Source organism: Leopardus geoffroyi, chromosome B2 (assembly GCF_018350155.1).
Source record: "Leopardus geoffroyi isolate Oge1 chromosome B2, O.geoffroyi_Oge1_pat1.0, whole genome shotgun sequence".
NCBI classification, from domain to species: Eukaryota; Metazoa; Chordata; class Mammalia; order Carnivora; family Felidae; genus Leopardus; species Leopardus geoffroyi.
The window spans coordinates 32,319,807-32,335,025 of record NC_059332.1 but is presented as its reverse complement, the minus strand read 5'-3'; the positions used below and the strand labels follow the sequence as shown (position 1 = coordinate 32,335,025).

The following is a 15,219-nucleotide window of genomic DNA, read 5'->3' as shown; positions in this document are numbered from 1 at the left end:
TACTCGTCTGTGCCTTTAAAGCCGGAGGGGCGGGAGGCGGAGCGGAGGCGGAGGGCGGAGGGAGTCGGCGCAAGATGGCGGCGGGAGGGGCCCAGGCTGCGGCTCTGGCCGCCGAGTGAGGGGCGGGGGGGCCCGGGGGCGCGCGGCCCGGTAAGCGGGGACGCGCGGGGTTGGGGGGCGCCTTCCGGGTGGGAGAGGAGGTCGAAGTAGCGCTTGGGGCGGAGCAGAGGGGGGCGGGGTCCTGTGTGGGCGGGGGTAGGCAAGGGGCGGGGCCGAGAGGGCCACGGGGGTGGGCCTTGGAGAGGCGGGGCCGAAAGGGCCAAGGGGCGTGCCTTGAAGGGGCGGGGCTAGAGGTAAGCTGAGGGGCAAAGGGGCCCTTGCTCGCGACAGAGCTGGGGGGCGGGGGGGCATAGCCTAAAAAGACATGGAGGGAGGGATGGTTTTCGGTACAGGAACAGACTTGCCCCCCTCCTAAGAAAAGGTTGCAAAACACCAGTAAGGTAAATTTTGGAAATTCAGGCTTTCAGGCAAATGGGAAATTCCGAGGGGAGGCACCCCACTCCCCAAGAACACCTTATTTCTCTAATCTCCAAGGAAAGAGCACTTGATTAGGAGTCAGGACATCTGTGTTTCCTGGCACTGCCACTTACTGGCTCTGTGACCTTGGATAATCTCGTAATCTTTCCGAGCCTCAGTTTCCTCATCTGTCAAATGGGGTTGAGAGGAATACCTACCTTACAGTGTTGTGGGGAATTACTCGGATAAAGGGTATGAACATGTTTTTAAACTGTAGAGGGAAGGGCTGTGTTATTATGAGATGTTATCATTCTTCTCTCTTTTTCTTCCCAGAGACCCCCCCGGCCGCCCTCCTCCTTCCCTTGTTCCTGTGGCTGGGGGGGTACCCCCTCCCTCCACGCCATGGAGCCATCTCCTCTCTCTCCCAGTGGGGCAGCACTCCCCCTGCCTCTGTCACTGGCCCCACCCCCACTGCCCCTGCCTGCAGCTGCAGTGGTCCACGTGTCCTTCCCTGAGGTGACCAGTGCCCTTCTGGAGTCCCTCAATCAGCAGCGGCTACAGGGCCAGCTCTGCGATGTGTCCATCCGAGTGCAGGGCCGGGAGTTCAGGGCTCATCGTGCTGTCCTGGCTGCCTCCTCCCCTTACTTCCACGACCAGGTTTTACTCAAGGGCATGACCTCCATCTCTCTGCCCAGCGTCATGGACCCGGGCGCCTTCGAGACTGTCTTGGCTTCTGCTTACACTGGTCGCCTTAGCATGGCTGCTGCTGACATTGTCAACTTCCTGACAGTGGGGTCGGTGCTCCAAATGTGGCACATCGTGGATAAGTGCACTGAACTCCTCCGCGAAGGCCGGGCCTCAGCCACCACCACCACCATCACCACTGCTGCTGCCACTTCTGCCACTGTCCCTGGTGCTGGGGTCCCATCGGGGAGTGGGGCCACTGTGGCCCCTGCCACCATGGGCTCTGTGCGCTCCCATGCCTCCAGCCGAGCCAGTGAGAATCAGTCCCCCAGCAGCAGCAACTACTTCAGCCCCCGAGAGTCCACTGATTTCTCATCTTCTTCCCAAGAGGCATTTGCAGCTTCTGCAGTGGGCAGTGGGGAACGTCGAGGAGGTGGCCCTGTATTCCCAGCCCCTGTGGTTGGCAGTGGCGGGGCTACCTCTGGGAAGCTGCTGCTGGAGGCAGATGAGCTCTGCGATGATGGGGATGGGAGAGGTGCTGTGGTCCCTGGGGGTGGGCTCCGGCGGCCCACCTATGCACCCCCCAGCATCATGCCACAGAAACACTGGGTATATGTGAAGCGGGGTGGAAACAGCCCAGCACCGGCACCCCTCGTTCCCCAAGACCCAGATCTGGAAGAGGATGAGGAGGAGGAAGACCTGGTGTTGACCTGTGAGGATGATGAAGATGAAGAGCTCGGGGGTGGCTCCAGGGTTCCCGAGGCTGGAGGACCAGAGGCTACCCTTAGCATAAGTGATGTCCGGACCCTGACTGAGCCTCCGGACAAGGGAGAGGAGCAGGTCAATTTCTGTGAGTCCTCCAATGACTTTGGCTCCTATGAGGGTGGGGGTCCTGGGGCGGGGCTTGATGATTCCGGGGGGCCAACCCCTTCCTCCTATGCCCCCTCCCACCCTCCGAGGCCCCTGCTTCCCTTGGACATGCAGGGCAACCAGATCCTGGTCTTCCCATCATCTTCATCCTCCTCCTCCTCCTCCTCCTCCTCACAGGCCCCAGGCCAGCCACCAGGGAACCAAGCTGAACACGGGGCGGTGACCCTGGGGGGCACCTCAGCCGGGAGCCTGGGCATGCCGGGTGGTGCTGGGGGGACCCCTGGAGGGGCAGGCAGTGGGGATGGGAATAAGATCTTTTTGTGCCACTGTGGGAAGGCCTTCTCCCACAAGAGCATGCGAGATCGGCACGTGAACATGCACCTCAACCTGCGGCCCTTTGACTGCCCTGTGTGCAACAAAAAGTTTAAGATGAAGCACCACCTGACCGAGCACATGAAGACACACACAGGTCTCAAACCCTACGAGTGTGGCGTCTGCGCCAAGAAGTTCATGTGGCGAGACAGCTTCATGCGCCACCGGGGACACTGTGAGCGCCGGCACCGCCTGGGCGGGGGCGGACCTGGACCCGGAGGGCCCGCTGGGCCAGCCCTGCCGCCCAAGAGAGAGTCTCCTGGAGTGGGTGGGGGCAGCGGCGACGAGGCGAGTGGGGCCACGCCCCAGTCCAGCCGAAGGGTCTGGTCCCCACCCAGTGTCCACAAGGTGGAGATGGGCTTTGGTGGAGGAGGAGGAACAAACTGAAGGGGGGGGCTCCTGGAGGCAGCTTTCGGGGAAGAGGAAACCGGGAGCACCAGCCAGGGGCGCTGTGGCCCTCAGGTGATCTCCCACCACGCTTACTGTCTTCCTTATCTCTACCGGACTTGTATATATTTTGGAGGGGGAACAATGTTGCACCATCGGCCACCCCATTCCATCCCTCAGCCCCTCTCCCACAAAGTATCCCTGGAACTAAGTCCTTCCTTTCCCTCAGCTCCAGACTAGGGCGCATATGGTGGTGGGGGGAGGGAAAGGGGCTATGGAGCATCCTGGAGTCACAGGGTCAAGGGTCAGGTGGTTGTAGTCTGTACCTGAAGTCTGTGTTTGTGTTGTTGTGGGGACCAGGTTTTGAGCCCCACCCTTGTCCTAGAACCTACCCCACCCCGCTAAGGACGTGCCCTTTATTTCCACCCTAATCCCTCCTATCTCTCCTTGGGGGACCTCCAACTGGATTCTCATTGAGGAGGGAGTGAAGACAAGGAGGGAATATAAGTCGTAAGAATACAAGGTTTTTATTTTAAATCTTATTTTTTTTTAAATGGTGATTAAAATATTTATTGGTCATTTCACTTGGCTTGCCAACAGCCCCTATGTGTTTGCTGGGGATCCGAAGCAGGTTGGGGAAAGCGGAGTAACGGTTCTCTAGGAAGTAGTTTCTGGAAGGAGGGCACCGAGGGGGAGCCTAGGGTTGGGGAGGGTTTCTGGAAGTGGGTGGTGCTGTGTGGTCCAAGAGGGAGGGGCGGGGCGGGGCGGGGCTGAGGTCCCCAGATCAGAACTGGAGATAGTGTTCCGGGATCTGTGCCTGGCCTGTGCGGAAAGCACCTGCCTCCCACGTGGCCTCACCCAACCAGAGGGGATTTCCGGCGACTCTCCAGCCGGCCTTTCAAGGAAAATGAAAGTGAAAGGGAGAAGTGGAGGTTTCAGAGCTGAGCAGATCGCTGCGCCATGAAGCCCCTGTCTCTGCTCCTCTCCGTGGCTTTGGGTGAGCGAACCCCGAGACTCTGCTCAAGAACAGGGAAGAGGCGGAGGGAGGTGACCCACCACGCGCCAGACGCTGGGGGTGCGGGACGAGGGTCGCCTGACCTCTGGACCGCTCCCTCACTCGCGCCCCTCTCCTCCAGGCTTGGTGACCGCCGTCTCGGCGGGACCCGCGGTGATAGAGTGCTGGATGGTGGAGGACGCGGGCGGGGGCCGCCTGACCAAGAAACCCGCCGCACTGCTGCTGCGCCAGGGCCCAGGGAGACTACCTCCCCGGCCGGACCTCGAACCCGAGCTCTACCTCAAAGTGCGCGGTGAGTCATCCCGGACTCGCCCTCAACTCCCACTTCCACCGAAACCCCCTCCTCTTTAGGTCGCACTGTGACCTCAGGCCTCAGTTTCCCCTTGTAAAATGAGCCTGGATTACCTGTAAATCTCTCACTACTGGGTAGTTTGTGCATTTGGAATTCCCTGGACGCTGCCCTCCCCGTCGCGTTCCTGGTGGTGACTACAGCAGCAATTCCCTTGTCCGCGCTCACAGACCCCGCGGGAGCCCTGCAGGCTGCCTTCAGGCGGTACCCCTCGGACGCCCCTGCGCCACACTGCGAGATGAGCCGCTACCTCCCGCTCCCTGCCTCAGCGAATTGGGCCAGTGGCTTGACCCCGGAGCAGAGCTGCCCTCGGGCCCTGGATGGGACTTGGCTCATGGTCAGCGTGTCCAGCCCGATCTTAAGTCTCTCCAGCTTCCTGAGACCAGAGTCCGAGCCTCAGCCGGAACCTAATCTCATCACCATGGTAACAGGTAGCTGGGACGGGGAAGTAGAGGTGAACGGGTAGATTCTAAGGGTCTAGATCTGCCTGTGACTCGCTCTGTGGAACTTAATTGGAACTAATTGGGGCTTAGTTTCCTTACTTGTAAAGCAAGACGGTTCGGCTAAGATTAAACAATCTACCGCTAACAGCTTATTCTAGCTCCTGCCCAGTTGAAAACAACCACGCACAACCTGCGGTTTGGGGGTGGGGCTTCGTGGAGTTCCCAGGGGCAGAGCTTTGGGAAGAGTGGCTGACTTTCCCTACACTGGACGTTGAGTAACTTGTAAGGGAATGGGGTTTGGGAGGGGCTCAGAAGCAGGAAAATTTTTTTCTCCTCTCCTCCTGGATCTTTATCTTGCGTTTCACTCTGTTTTAAAAACCAGGGTTCAAGCCCCATCCGTGCCCACATCCGGAACTTCTGCACTTAGCAAAACAAAGGCTCTTGCGCTCTAGAGCGTTGACATTTTCTGACTGCCCCTTTCCTATAGTTCGTGAGGATGCGCTGATTCTGTGGTCACCAAATGGTGGACTTGGAGGAAGAGACAGGGCAGGAGACCTCATGGTTTCCACTGCAAAGACCCATTTCTGTGCATGGTGCAACGCGGTTTTGACGCCCAGGGGTCTGGCACTTTGCCGAGAGGAGGCATGAGAAGGAAGTGGGCAGATAAAAACAATCAACTGGGTATCTAGGAGCTCACCTTTCTCGCAGCAGAAGGTGGGTAGGATATGAGTAGTCATTGGCTTCCCTCAATCTTGTGCGACTTTTTTTTAAAGTTTAAAGTTGATTTAAATTTTATGTATGTATGTATGTATGTATGTATGTATGTATGTATGTTAAGTAATCTCTACGCTCAGCCTGGGGCTCGAACTCAAGACCCTGAGATCAAAAGCCATATGCTCTTTGGACTGAGCCAGCCAGGCTTCCCTTGTGCCATTGTTTGTAAATGACACAGCCCAACCAGCAGATAAACCCCAGCTGAGGGCTGTACCCTCCCTTCCCTTCCCCAGGACCGTTTTCCTGCTACCCTCCTCCCTGAGAGTGAATCACCTACAGGACCAGGGAAAGGGACTCAGCAACTGACTAATCACCTCTGCCTACACTTCTGTTCTTAGCTCCCAGGACCCACCCTAGGCAGGGGCAGAGGCAAACTGCTCCTTGTGGGGATAGTAGCTCTCTCCAGTGGCAAGGAGTATTTCCCAGGGCTTCTGGCTTCACTGAGGTGGGGGTGACAACATACTTTTTCTCTGAGTCTGTTTTTCCAGCTCTAAAATGTGGATGCTGTTTCCTATCTGCCTTTCTGTTGTGACTATCATGTGACTATCATATCACTTTGTTAATGTATTCACTGGTTCAATATTTATTAGCACCAAGGATAAATTAGGGCCCAGTGGTTCTCAGTCCAGGCTGCAAGTAAGAGTCCTGTTGGAAGTTTCTAAAATGTACTGAATATAGGGACGCCTAGGTGGCTCAGTCGGTTGTGTTAGCCTCTTGCTTTAGGCTCAGGTCATGATCTCATGGTTGGTGAGTTCCGGCCCGAGGAGGGGATTTTCTCTCTCTCTCTCTCTCTCTCTCTCTCTCTGCCCCTCCCTCATTCATGTACCAGAGCTCACTCACTCTCTCAAAATAAATAAATAAACTTAAAAAAATAATAAAATACACTGAATCCTACCACTCCAGGAGAATTAAGTCAGAATCTTGGGGTAGCCCTGGACATTTTTAAGAGTCAAGAACACGATCAGGGGGCACCTGGGTGGCTCACTCAGTTAAGCTGCTGACTCTTGATTTCCACTCAGGTCATGATCTCAGGGTTCCTGAGTTTGAGCCCTGGGTCAGGCTCTGCAGGACCCTGTCTGTCTCCCTCTCTCTGCCCCTTCCACTGTGTGCTCTCTCTCTCTCTCTCCTCTCTCTCTCTGGAAAACAACAAAAAAAAAAGGTGATCAGATGTAGATTCTGCTCTCTAGAAGGTTCTCAGCAGGTCTGTCATGGGTAATTGTAATGTAGAGTAGAAAGCAATTTGGGCCATTAGAGTAGTACAGATAGGGAGCCATGAGAGCGCCCAGGTGGGACAATTTTCTGCTTCTCACAGACCCCTGGGGGTAAAAACTAGTTGCTGTGCTCAGTCTTCCTTTTCAAGCATTTCTGCTTGATTAGGGATTTAAGAAAATGAAAAGTTGTTGTTTCAACGTAAAATTTAAAAATGAATCTTTCTAGTGTCACAGATCATTGGTAATTTTGCTAATACACATTTAGACAGTATTTCTTATCAAATACTTCAAAATGTTTGTTGACAAATACACTGTCCTAACACAGTTTGTGTGTATGGTATTTAATTCTCATTTTTTAAAAAACAATTGTGGGGCGCCTAGGTGGCTCGGTCGGTTAAGCGTCCGACTTCGGCTCAGGTCATGATCTCGCGGTCCGTGAGTTCGAGCCCCGTGACGGGCTCTGTGCTGACAGCTCAGAACCTGGAGCCTGTTTCAGATTCTGTGTCTCCCTCTCTCTCTGACCCTCCCCCATTCATGCTCTGTCTCTCTCTGTCTCAAAAATAAATTAACGTTAAAAAAAAAAAATTCAGAAAACCATTGGGGTACCTGGGTGGCTCAGTTGGTTAAGCTTCTGACTCTTGATCTAGGCTCAGGTCATGATCTCACTGTTCGTGAGACCGAGCCCCACATAGGTCTCTGCGCCGACAGCTCAGAGCCTGCTTGGGATTCTGTCTCTCCATCTCCCTCTGTTCCTCTGCTGCTCGCACTCTGTCTCTCAAAATAAATAAATAAACTTAAAAAAAGAAACATTGTCATAAACAAACCACACAATAATTCCTTAATATCAGTTAATTCCTAGCCCATATTAAAATTTTCCCAGTTGTCTCAGTGATGTTATTTTACAGCTGGTTTGCTTGAATCAGGGTCAAAAACAGTTCTATATATCATTTTTGGTTGTTGCATCTACTTGGGTTGCTTTAACAAAATATCACAGAATAGATGTCTTAATATTTATTTTCCCACAGTTCTGGAGGCTAGAAGTCTGAGATCAAGTCTAAGATTAAGGTGTTCGCAGGGTTGGTGTCTGATGAGAGCTCTCTCCTTGTGGTTGCAGATGGCCACTTCTGGTTTTGTCCTCATGGAGGAGAGAAAGTGAGCTCTGGTGTTGCTTCCTTTTCTTAAAAGGACACCAGCATATCAGGTTAGGGCCCTATGTTAATGATCCCATTTAACCATTATCACCTCTTCACAGCCCCTATCTCCAAATACAGCTTACTCTGAACAACTGTGTGTATTGGGGGTGGGGGGTGGCTATAGGCGCTGACCCCGCCCCCAGCAGTCGAAAATCTCTGTGTACTTGACTTTCCCAAAACTTAACCATTCATAGCTTACTGTTGACTGAAAATCTTACTGATAATGCAAACAATGATTAACACGTTTTGTTATATGTATTACATACTGTATGTTTACAGTAAGCTAAAGAAAAAATATTATTAAGAAAATTAATCATAGGGGCGCCTGGGTGTCTCAGTCAGTTAAGCGTCCGACTTTGACTCAGGTCATGATCTCGCGGTTTGTGGGTTCCAGCCCCACGCTGGGCTCTGTGCTGATGACTTGGGAGCCTGGAGCCTGCTTCGGATTCTGTGTCTCCCACTCTCTCTGGCCCTCCCCTGCTTGTGCTCTGTCTCTCTCTCTCTTAAAAATGAATAAACATTAGAAAAAAAAAAAGAAAATCATAAAGAAAATACATTTATAGTATTGTACTGTAAAAAAAAAACCCAAAACCCTGCATATAAGTGGACCCTCACAGTTCAAACTTGTGTTGTTCAAGAGTCAACAGTTTAGTCACACTGGCCAGGAAGGCTTCAACAATGAACTTTGGGGGTGGGGTGGGGCGCGTATCGCAGGCATTCAGTCCACAACAGTTTTGTCTCTTGTCTCTTTTATTCTATAATTGCTCCCCCCAGCCCCCCAAATGGTACTGGTTTGTCACTTGTTCTGTAGAATTTCCTACATTCTGTATTTGGCCAAGTATTTCTTCATCGTGTCACTTGATTAGGTTTGGATTTAAATTTTTTTCTGTAATACTTTATAATAGTTGTTACCATTCACTTTATTAACAGCAAAGCAAAAACCTATGTAATACAAGCCATAAAAACAGGTACAAATTTCCATTTGTATTTTTCAGAGTCCAGTTTGTAGGATGCAGGTCTAAAATTGCTCCATCAACCCATTTTAAAGTTTATTTATTTATTTAGTGAGAGAGAGCGGGGGAGGGGCAGAGAGGGAGAGAAGGAATCCTCAACAGGCTCCGCACTGCCAGCGCAGAGCCCGGTGTGGGGCTTGAACCCCCAAACCGTGAGATCATGACCTGAGCCCAAACCAAGAGTCGGACACTCAACCAACTGAGCCACCCAGGTGCCCCTCCCATCAACCCATATTAAAGAGCACTGTTAGCTTCAGGGTTAACCTGTAAAACCTTCAGATTTTGTTTATTAAAATCGTATGGGTTTTTGACAATTCAAGAGTCTGTTTTTGGATTTTAATACACTAAGTGAATTACCTACTTTATTTTTAATTTATTCAACAAAAACTCCCATAACATTGAGAGAAGTTTAACCTTGTAATGCTCAGAAACTAGGATTAAAAATTGCATAATCACAAGAGAAGAAAGAGGACTTTTATGGGAAGGACCCAAACATCCTGGGAGGAGGTAGCAGTGGACCTGACCTTGTGGCACATGAAGTATTTAGATGTTTGGGAGAAAATGGGGAAGGACATTATAAACCGAAGGAACCTATGACCATAGCAAAGAATGGCCCAATGATTAGAGTTTCTTTCTTTTTAAAAAATTTTTTTTAAAAATGTTTATTTTTGAGAGGTGGGGGAGGGACAGAGAAAGAGGGAGACCACAGAATCTGAAACGGGCTCAGGCTCTGAGCTGTCAGCACAGAGCCCGACGCGGGGCTCGAACTCACGAGTTGTGAGATCACGACCTGAGCCGAAGTCAGACGCTTAATCAACTGAGCCACCCAGGCGGCCTGATTAGAATTTCTACTAGTCACAAGAAAGGGATTCTCTAGAGCCGGTCCTTAGGGTGCAAGAGAAGTCTGGACAGATAGGTTGGCAGGTGGATTATCAAGTACCCTGAGATCTGGGCTTTATAAGTGATAGTGAACCATCAGAAGTGTGTGCGCCATTGTCCCAAAAGCCAGGCTTTTTTAAACTTAATTCTTACAAAAGTAGGCAAGGATCAGATCACTGGACTAATGAGAAAAATATAGATTAAATGATTTCTTCGAGATACCCAGCAAGTCTGTGGTGATGATGACGACAACAGTAATGAAAATAGTAACACCTGACATTCACTGAGCATTTTCTATGGCCAGGTCTTATTCTAAGCATTTTATAGACATGATCCCATTTATTCCTCTCAACAGCCATAGGAACTAGGTACTGATATCATCTCCATGTCACAGATGAAGAAATCTGAGACAGAGCACTTTGGTAACTTGTCCAAGAACAGCTTGTAAGAAGCTAGGCCAGGAATGGAGCCTGGGCCATTTAGCTTCAGCCTGTGCCTTTAGTTGCTGGCTTCCTAGGCAGCTGGGTTTTTTAAACAGGCAAGTGACTGGATCAGAATTGTAGCGACACTGTGTGGCTCCAGTGTGGATGATGAATCGAAGAAGAGAGAGACCAAGGATAGGCAGGCCCGAGAGGAGGCTGTAATTGTCCAAATGTATGTTGGTGAGAACTTGAGTTGGAAACAGGTGAGGTCTATTTGGAAGACAGAATTAGGGCCTGATTGGGATAGTACACAGTATGTTATGTTTGGCAATTTACTCATCATCTCCCTTACTAGACTGTAAGAAATCTGAAGGCAGGGACTACCTGTCACTGCTCAGTCCTCTGCCTTGAACATCACAGGTACTCAATAAATATTAGTTGAGTGAAAGCATTAGAGAGGATGGAGTCTTAGTGACTCCAAGCCCTTTAGCATGGGGAGTGGTGGGGGGGGGGGCAGGTGCAGGGCTGGTGGTGATCATTCATCAAGGCAGAGAGAATGGGCATTGGAGCAGGGGGAGGGAATGTTGATGGGGAGAGATGCTGTCGAGTTGGGGCACGTTCGGTTGGTCTGGCTGATGGTCAAGTGTAACCACAGCAAACACTTTGGTAGACTTACTGTATTCTGGGTACCGTTCTAAGTGCCTTTCATATATAGGTGCCTTTGTTATCCAGAATCAGGAAATGAATAATTCCGGGTAGCAAGAGGCATTATATGATTTAACCTTCACTACAACCCCGTAAGATAGGCACTGTGATCATCATCATTATTCCCACTTAGGAGATTCAGCTGAGTCATGGAAAAGTGAAACAACTGGTCTACAGGACCATATAAATAGCAGTCAAAAAGTACTCTGTACGGCACCATAGGCTTGACATCCCTGAGTCTTCACAGTCTTCACCAGTGACAAGAGTGAGCTTTAAGGCTTTAAGGCCTCAAAAGCTCTTTAAAGCCTAAAGGCTCTTGAAGGGTGGTGCATGGGGACTGGGCTGGTTCAGGCTGTGTCAGAAGTGCTCTCTGAGCCCACTGAGTGGGCTGTGTGCTCAGCCCAGCCTTCAAGGACTGTCCCCACTCCCTGCCCCTGTTCATCTCTAGCTGTATCTGCTCACTCTCAGCTACTTTGGGTCCCACCCAGTCCCAGAACAAAGGGGATTTGCAGGGAGGACTAGAAGATGGAATCAGAAAAGGAGGTGTTCTCTGAGGGCTGGGTGAATTCTAGTTGTATCTTCCCTATAACTCTATTTGTCTATTTTTCCCTTTCTTTTTCTCTCCCTCATGCCCTTTCCCCTCCCTCCTCTCCCCATCTTCCCCAGCTGTGCTGACTGTCCTCACCCACACCCCCACCCCTCGGATCCGACTGGGACAAGATGCTCTGCTGGACTTGAAGTTTGCCTACATGCCCCCCACCTCTGAGGCCGCTACATCTCTGGCCCCAGGTCCCCCTCCCTTTGGGCTGGAGTGGCGACGCCAGCACCTGGGCAAAGGGCACCTACTCCTGGCTGCAACGCCTGGGCTGAGTGAGCAAATGCCACCTGCCCAAGAGGGGGCAGTGGCATTTGCTGCTTGGGATGATGATGAGCCGTGGGGTCCGTGGACTGGAAATGGGACCCTCTGGCTGCCTGCAGTGCAGCCCTTCCAGGAGGGCACCTATCTGGCCACTGTACACCTGCCATACCTGCAAGGGCAGGTCGCTCTGGAGCTTGCTGTACAGAGTGAGTTGGGGTCCAGGGGTCCCCACGGGTAAAGGATGGGCACTGGCATTATGGGGACATCATGATGGAAGAGGGATAGGGGAGAAGAGGGTGCTGGGTGAGTGATGGGAGGTAGATTGGGGTCCCTGGGCTTCAGAGGGGCAATGGTGGAAGTCCCTGGGAATCTGAGTGACTGGGATAAAGGTTCCCAAATCTGAGGAAGAGGCGTCCCTGGGATTGAGGGTTTTAGCATGGGAATCCCTCTGAAGCACCAGTGGGGAGACAGCACGTTCCCCATCCTAGGAGAGAAAAACTCAAACCCAGTTTGGGGGAAGCCATGGGGCAAACTGAGGGTCTCCATGGGAGGACAATGTGGATTGATTCCCCCCATGCTCCTTTCATGTTTTCTCCCCAGAGCCACCCAAAGTATCCCTGACACCGGCACCTCTTGTATGGGCTACCCGGGGGGAGGCACCCCCCCAGTTGCAATGCCTCGTGTCCCACTTCTATCCCTCTGAGGGTCTGGAAGTGGAGTGGGAGCTCCGGGGTGGCCCAGAGGGCAGCTTTCAGAAGGCTGAGGGGCAGAAGTGGCTCTCTGCCCTGCTCCACCACTCAGACGGCACCGTCAGCCTCTCTGCGCACCTGCAGCCAGTCCCCATAACTGCCGAGCATCATGGGGCACGCTATGCCTGTCGTGTCCACCACCCCACCCTGCCGGCCTTGGGGCGCAGCGCAGAGGTCACCCTGGAGGTGGCAGGTAAGAGCCAGGAGGAGGATGGAGTGACGGGGAGGGGAGGGGGGGCAGGGGAGGGGGCGGGCGCCGCGGGAAGATACTAAGGGGTTCACTTTTCTCCCTTCCACCTGCCAGGTCTGTCTGGGCCCACCCTGGAGGATGGCGTAGGCCTCTTCCTGTCTGCCTTTCTCCTCCTCGGGCTCATCAAAGCTCTGGGCTGGGCTGGTGAGTGTGAGTCCCACCTAGCCCCTGACCCCCACTGTGACCATGACAGTCCCTGCCTACTCCCAGAAGCCTGACACCTATCCCTCTCAATCTCATCTCCCCCATCCCATCCCATCCCTCACTCCCCCATCCCATCCCTTCTCAATCTCTCTCCACAGCTGCCTACATGTGTACTTCGAAGGATTCAAAGAAGAAGGTAATAGCTCTCCTCTTCTTTTCTTTCCCTTTTCATTTGAGACCCTCCCTGCAACTCCTCACTGGTAGAGGAAGGCTCTGGCTTCCACTGGCATGGCGGGCAGAACCTGAACTTGGAATTCACACACACCTGGGTTGACTCCTGCCACTTTGAATATTCCACTTAACCAACACCTCAGTTTCCTTGGGTGTGAGGGTAAAAAAAAAAAAAAAATTACTTAGGCAGCACTGTCCAACAGAAATATGATACAAGCCACATATGTACATTTAAATAATCTAGCAGCCACATCAAAAAGGTAAGAAGAGGTGCACCTGGATGGTTCAGTCAGTTAAGCGGCTGACTCTTGATCTCAAGGTTTTGAGTTCAAGTCCTGCATTGGGCTGCACACTGGGCATGAAGCCTACTTAAAGAAAAGCAAAAAAAAAAAAAAAAACCCAAAAAACAAAAAACATCAAAAAAAAAAAACCCGGTAAAATTAATTTTTTTAAGCGATTAATTTTGAGAGAGAGAGAGAGAGAGAGCATGTGCACACGTACAAGTTGGGGGTTGGGTAGAGAGAGAGAAGGGAGACACAGAAGCCGAAGCAGGCTCCAGGCTCTGAGCTGCCAGCACAGAGCCCAATGTGGGGCTCGAACTCATGAACCACGAGATCATGACCTGAGCCGAAGTCAGATGCTTAACTGACTGAGCCACCCAGGCGCCCCTAAAATTAATTCTAATAATACTCTTTCAGACTAGGCACATTTCAAATGTTCAAGAGACACATGTGGATGGTGGCTGCTGTATAGACAGCAGAGCCTCTGAAGGCTGTTGGGAGGATTAAGCAAAAGCCCTTGGCAGTATCTGCCAGGCAGAAAACCCCTGAAACTGTGAGCCCCATTCTTCTGCCACCCTCTGTGCCCATGATGGTGCATTTATCTCTGGACTGATCATGAGCATTTCACGTCACTTCCTAAAACCCCGGCATTCCTCACCTCCTTTTTATTTCTCTTCCAGAAAGCCCAGTGAGAACACTCACCACCATCCTGGGGAAGCCGCCGTCATCTCTGGTTTGAGCTACTGTACTAGCTCCACCAAATAGTACACCATCATCTGCTCATGCTCCCTCCAACCTCTCTCTCTCCAAGGAGCGGCTGGAATGCTTTTTTTAAAGGACACAAATCTATAGCATTTCCCTTCTTAGAGCTCTAAGGCAGTGGTTCTCGATTTTTGTTGTTTTTAATCTCCGGACCACTTAAAAACGGTCAGGAACTCTAAAGAACCTTTGCTTGTGTGGGTTATAAACTAGATATTAATGATACTAGAACTTAAAACTGAGAAAAATTTAACACAAGAACACATAAGCACGCATTCCATTAGCTGTGAGGACGATGAGGTCAATACTCAGCTGCTGGAAAACTCCACAGTACATTGTTTTTAGAGAATGAGAATGAAAAAGGCAAGTAACATCTTAGTATTGTTATGAATAGCCTTAATTTCATAAACCCACTGAAACAGTCTCCAGGACCACTGGGACAGGCGTCACATTTGGGGAACCAGTGCTCTAGAAGCTAAATCCGTTCTTGTCCTGGCCTGTGCATCTCCCACGTTGGAGCCACTGCTTGCCTCTTCAACCCCACCTCTGCCCTCCAGCCCTCCCCTCAATGTTCACCACACCGATGGCTATTCCTTTTCTCCAACGGCTCCCACCTTCCCTGGTCTGTTCCCTTTGTCTGTTCTGCCCTCGCCCTCTCTGGGCTCCAGGACAGCCTCGTTATTCCCTCAGACCGCTGCGTGTTCCTCCTGTGCGGTTCATCAGTTGTATTTAAGAGATTGTACGAGTCGTTGTTAAATGCCTGTCTCCCTTTCCGGACCGTCGGCTCCTCAAAGGCCAGGACGTGCCTGTCTGTCCACTGCTGTGTCCCCGCTGCGGCACAGGGCCAGGCGCCCACTGGAGGGCGCTCATCAGAAGAAATTAGTCTTTTTTACATCCTAAGTATTGAACAGCAAGTGTTGGGTCAGGTAACTACTGGACGAAGGAAGCGGCGGCTTGGCCTAGGGACGTCCGAGGGGCAGGACAGTAGGCCAGGCCGCTGGAATAAAGTTATGCTCTGGTGCTCCCAACACCGTGTCTCCTTCCACCCAACGGGTCCCCTCTGCAAACACAGACTCTTGCAGTCACTTCTGGTTCCTGCCAATCTCCCCGACC

The 15,219-nt window shown here is 51.7% G+C and overlaps 2 protein-coding genes across 3 annotated transcripts; both read left to right on the top strand.

The window, feature by feature from the left end:
• The first annotated feature begins 464 nt into the window (after window positions 1–464).
• On the top strand, window positions 465–15,134 carry LOC123608236 (TAP binding protein). 2 transcript variants are annotated; one of them, XM_045497897.1, is made up of 8 exons: window positions 465–3,826; window positions 3,966–4,136; window positions 4,364–4,624; window positions 11,500–11,898; window positions 12,293–12,634; window positions 12,746–12,835; window positions 12,994–13,031; window positions 14,028–15,134. In XM_045497897.1, exons 1-8 carry the CDS (start codon window positions 3,790–3,792, stop codon window positions 14,037–14,039), a joined length of 1,350 nt encoding a protein of 449 aa, XP_045353853.1. In that variant the 5' UTR covers window positions 465–3,789; the 3' UTR covers window positions 14,040–15,134. The 2 variants fall into 2 exon arrangements, with proteins under 2 accessions (XP_045353853.1, XP_045353852.1); XM_045497896.1 differs by lacking the exon at window positions 12,994–13,031 and having other exon boundaries at window positions 3,607–3,826.
• ZBTB22 (zinc finger and BTB domain containing 22) lies at window positions 919–3,413 on the top strand. Its single transcript, XM_045497894.1, has one exon. It carries the CDS (start codon window positions 919–921, stop codon window positions 2,827–2,829), a length of 1,911 nt encoding a protein of 636 aa, XP_045353850.1. The 3' UTR covers window positions 2,830–3,413.
• Window positions 15,135–15,219: the final 85 nt, after the last annotated feature.

Excerpts from the sequence above, each read along its gene's own strand:
- ZBTB22 (XM_045497894.1), top strand. The coding sequence starts at position 919 with ATGGAGCCATCTCCTCTCTCTCCCAGTGGGGCAGCACTCCCCCTGCCT.
- LOC123608236 (XM_045497896.1), top strand. The coding sequence starts at position 3,790 with ATGAAGCCCCTGTCTCTGCTCCTCTCCGTGGCTTTGG. Across the intron at positions 4,137-4,363 it reads GCTCTACCTCAAAGTGCGCG|ACCCCGCGGGAGCCCTGCAG; the intron begins GTGAGTCATCCC and ends CCGCGCTCACAG. Across the intron at positions 4,625-11,499 it reads TCTCATCACCATGGTAACAG|CTGTGCTGACTGTCCTCACC; the intron begins GTAGCTGGGACG and ends CATCTTCCCCAG.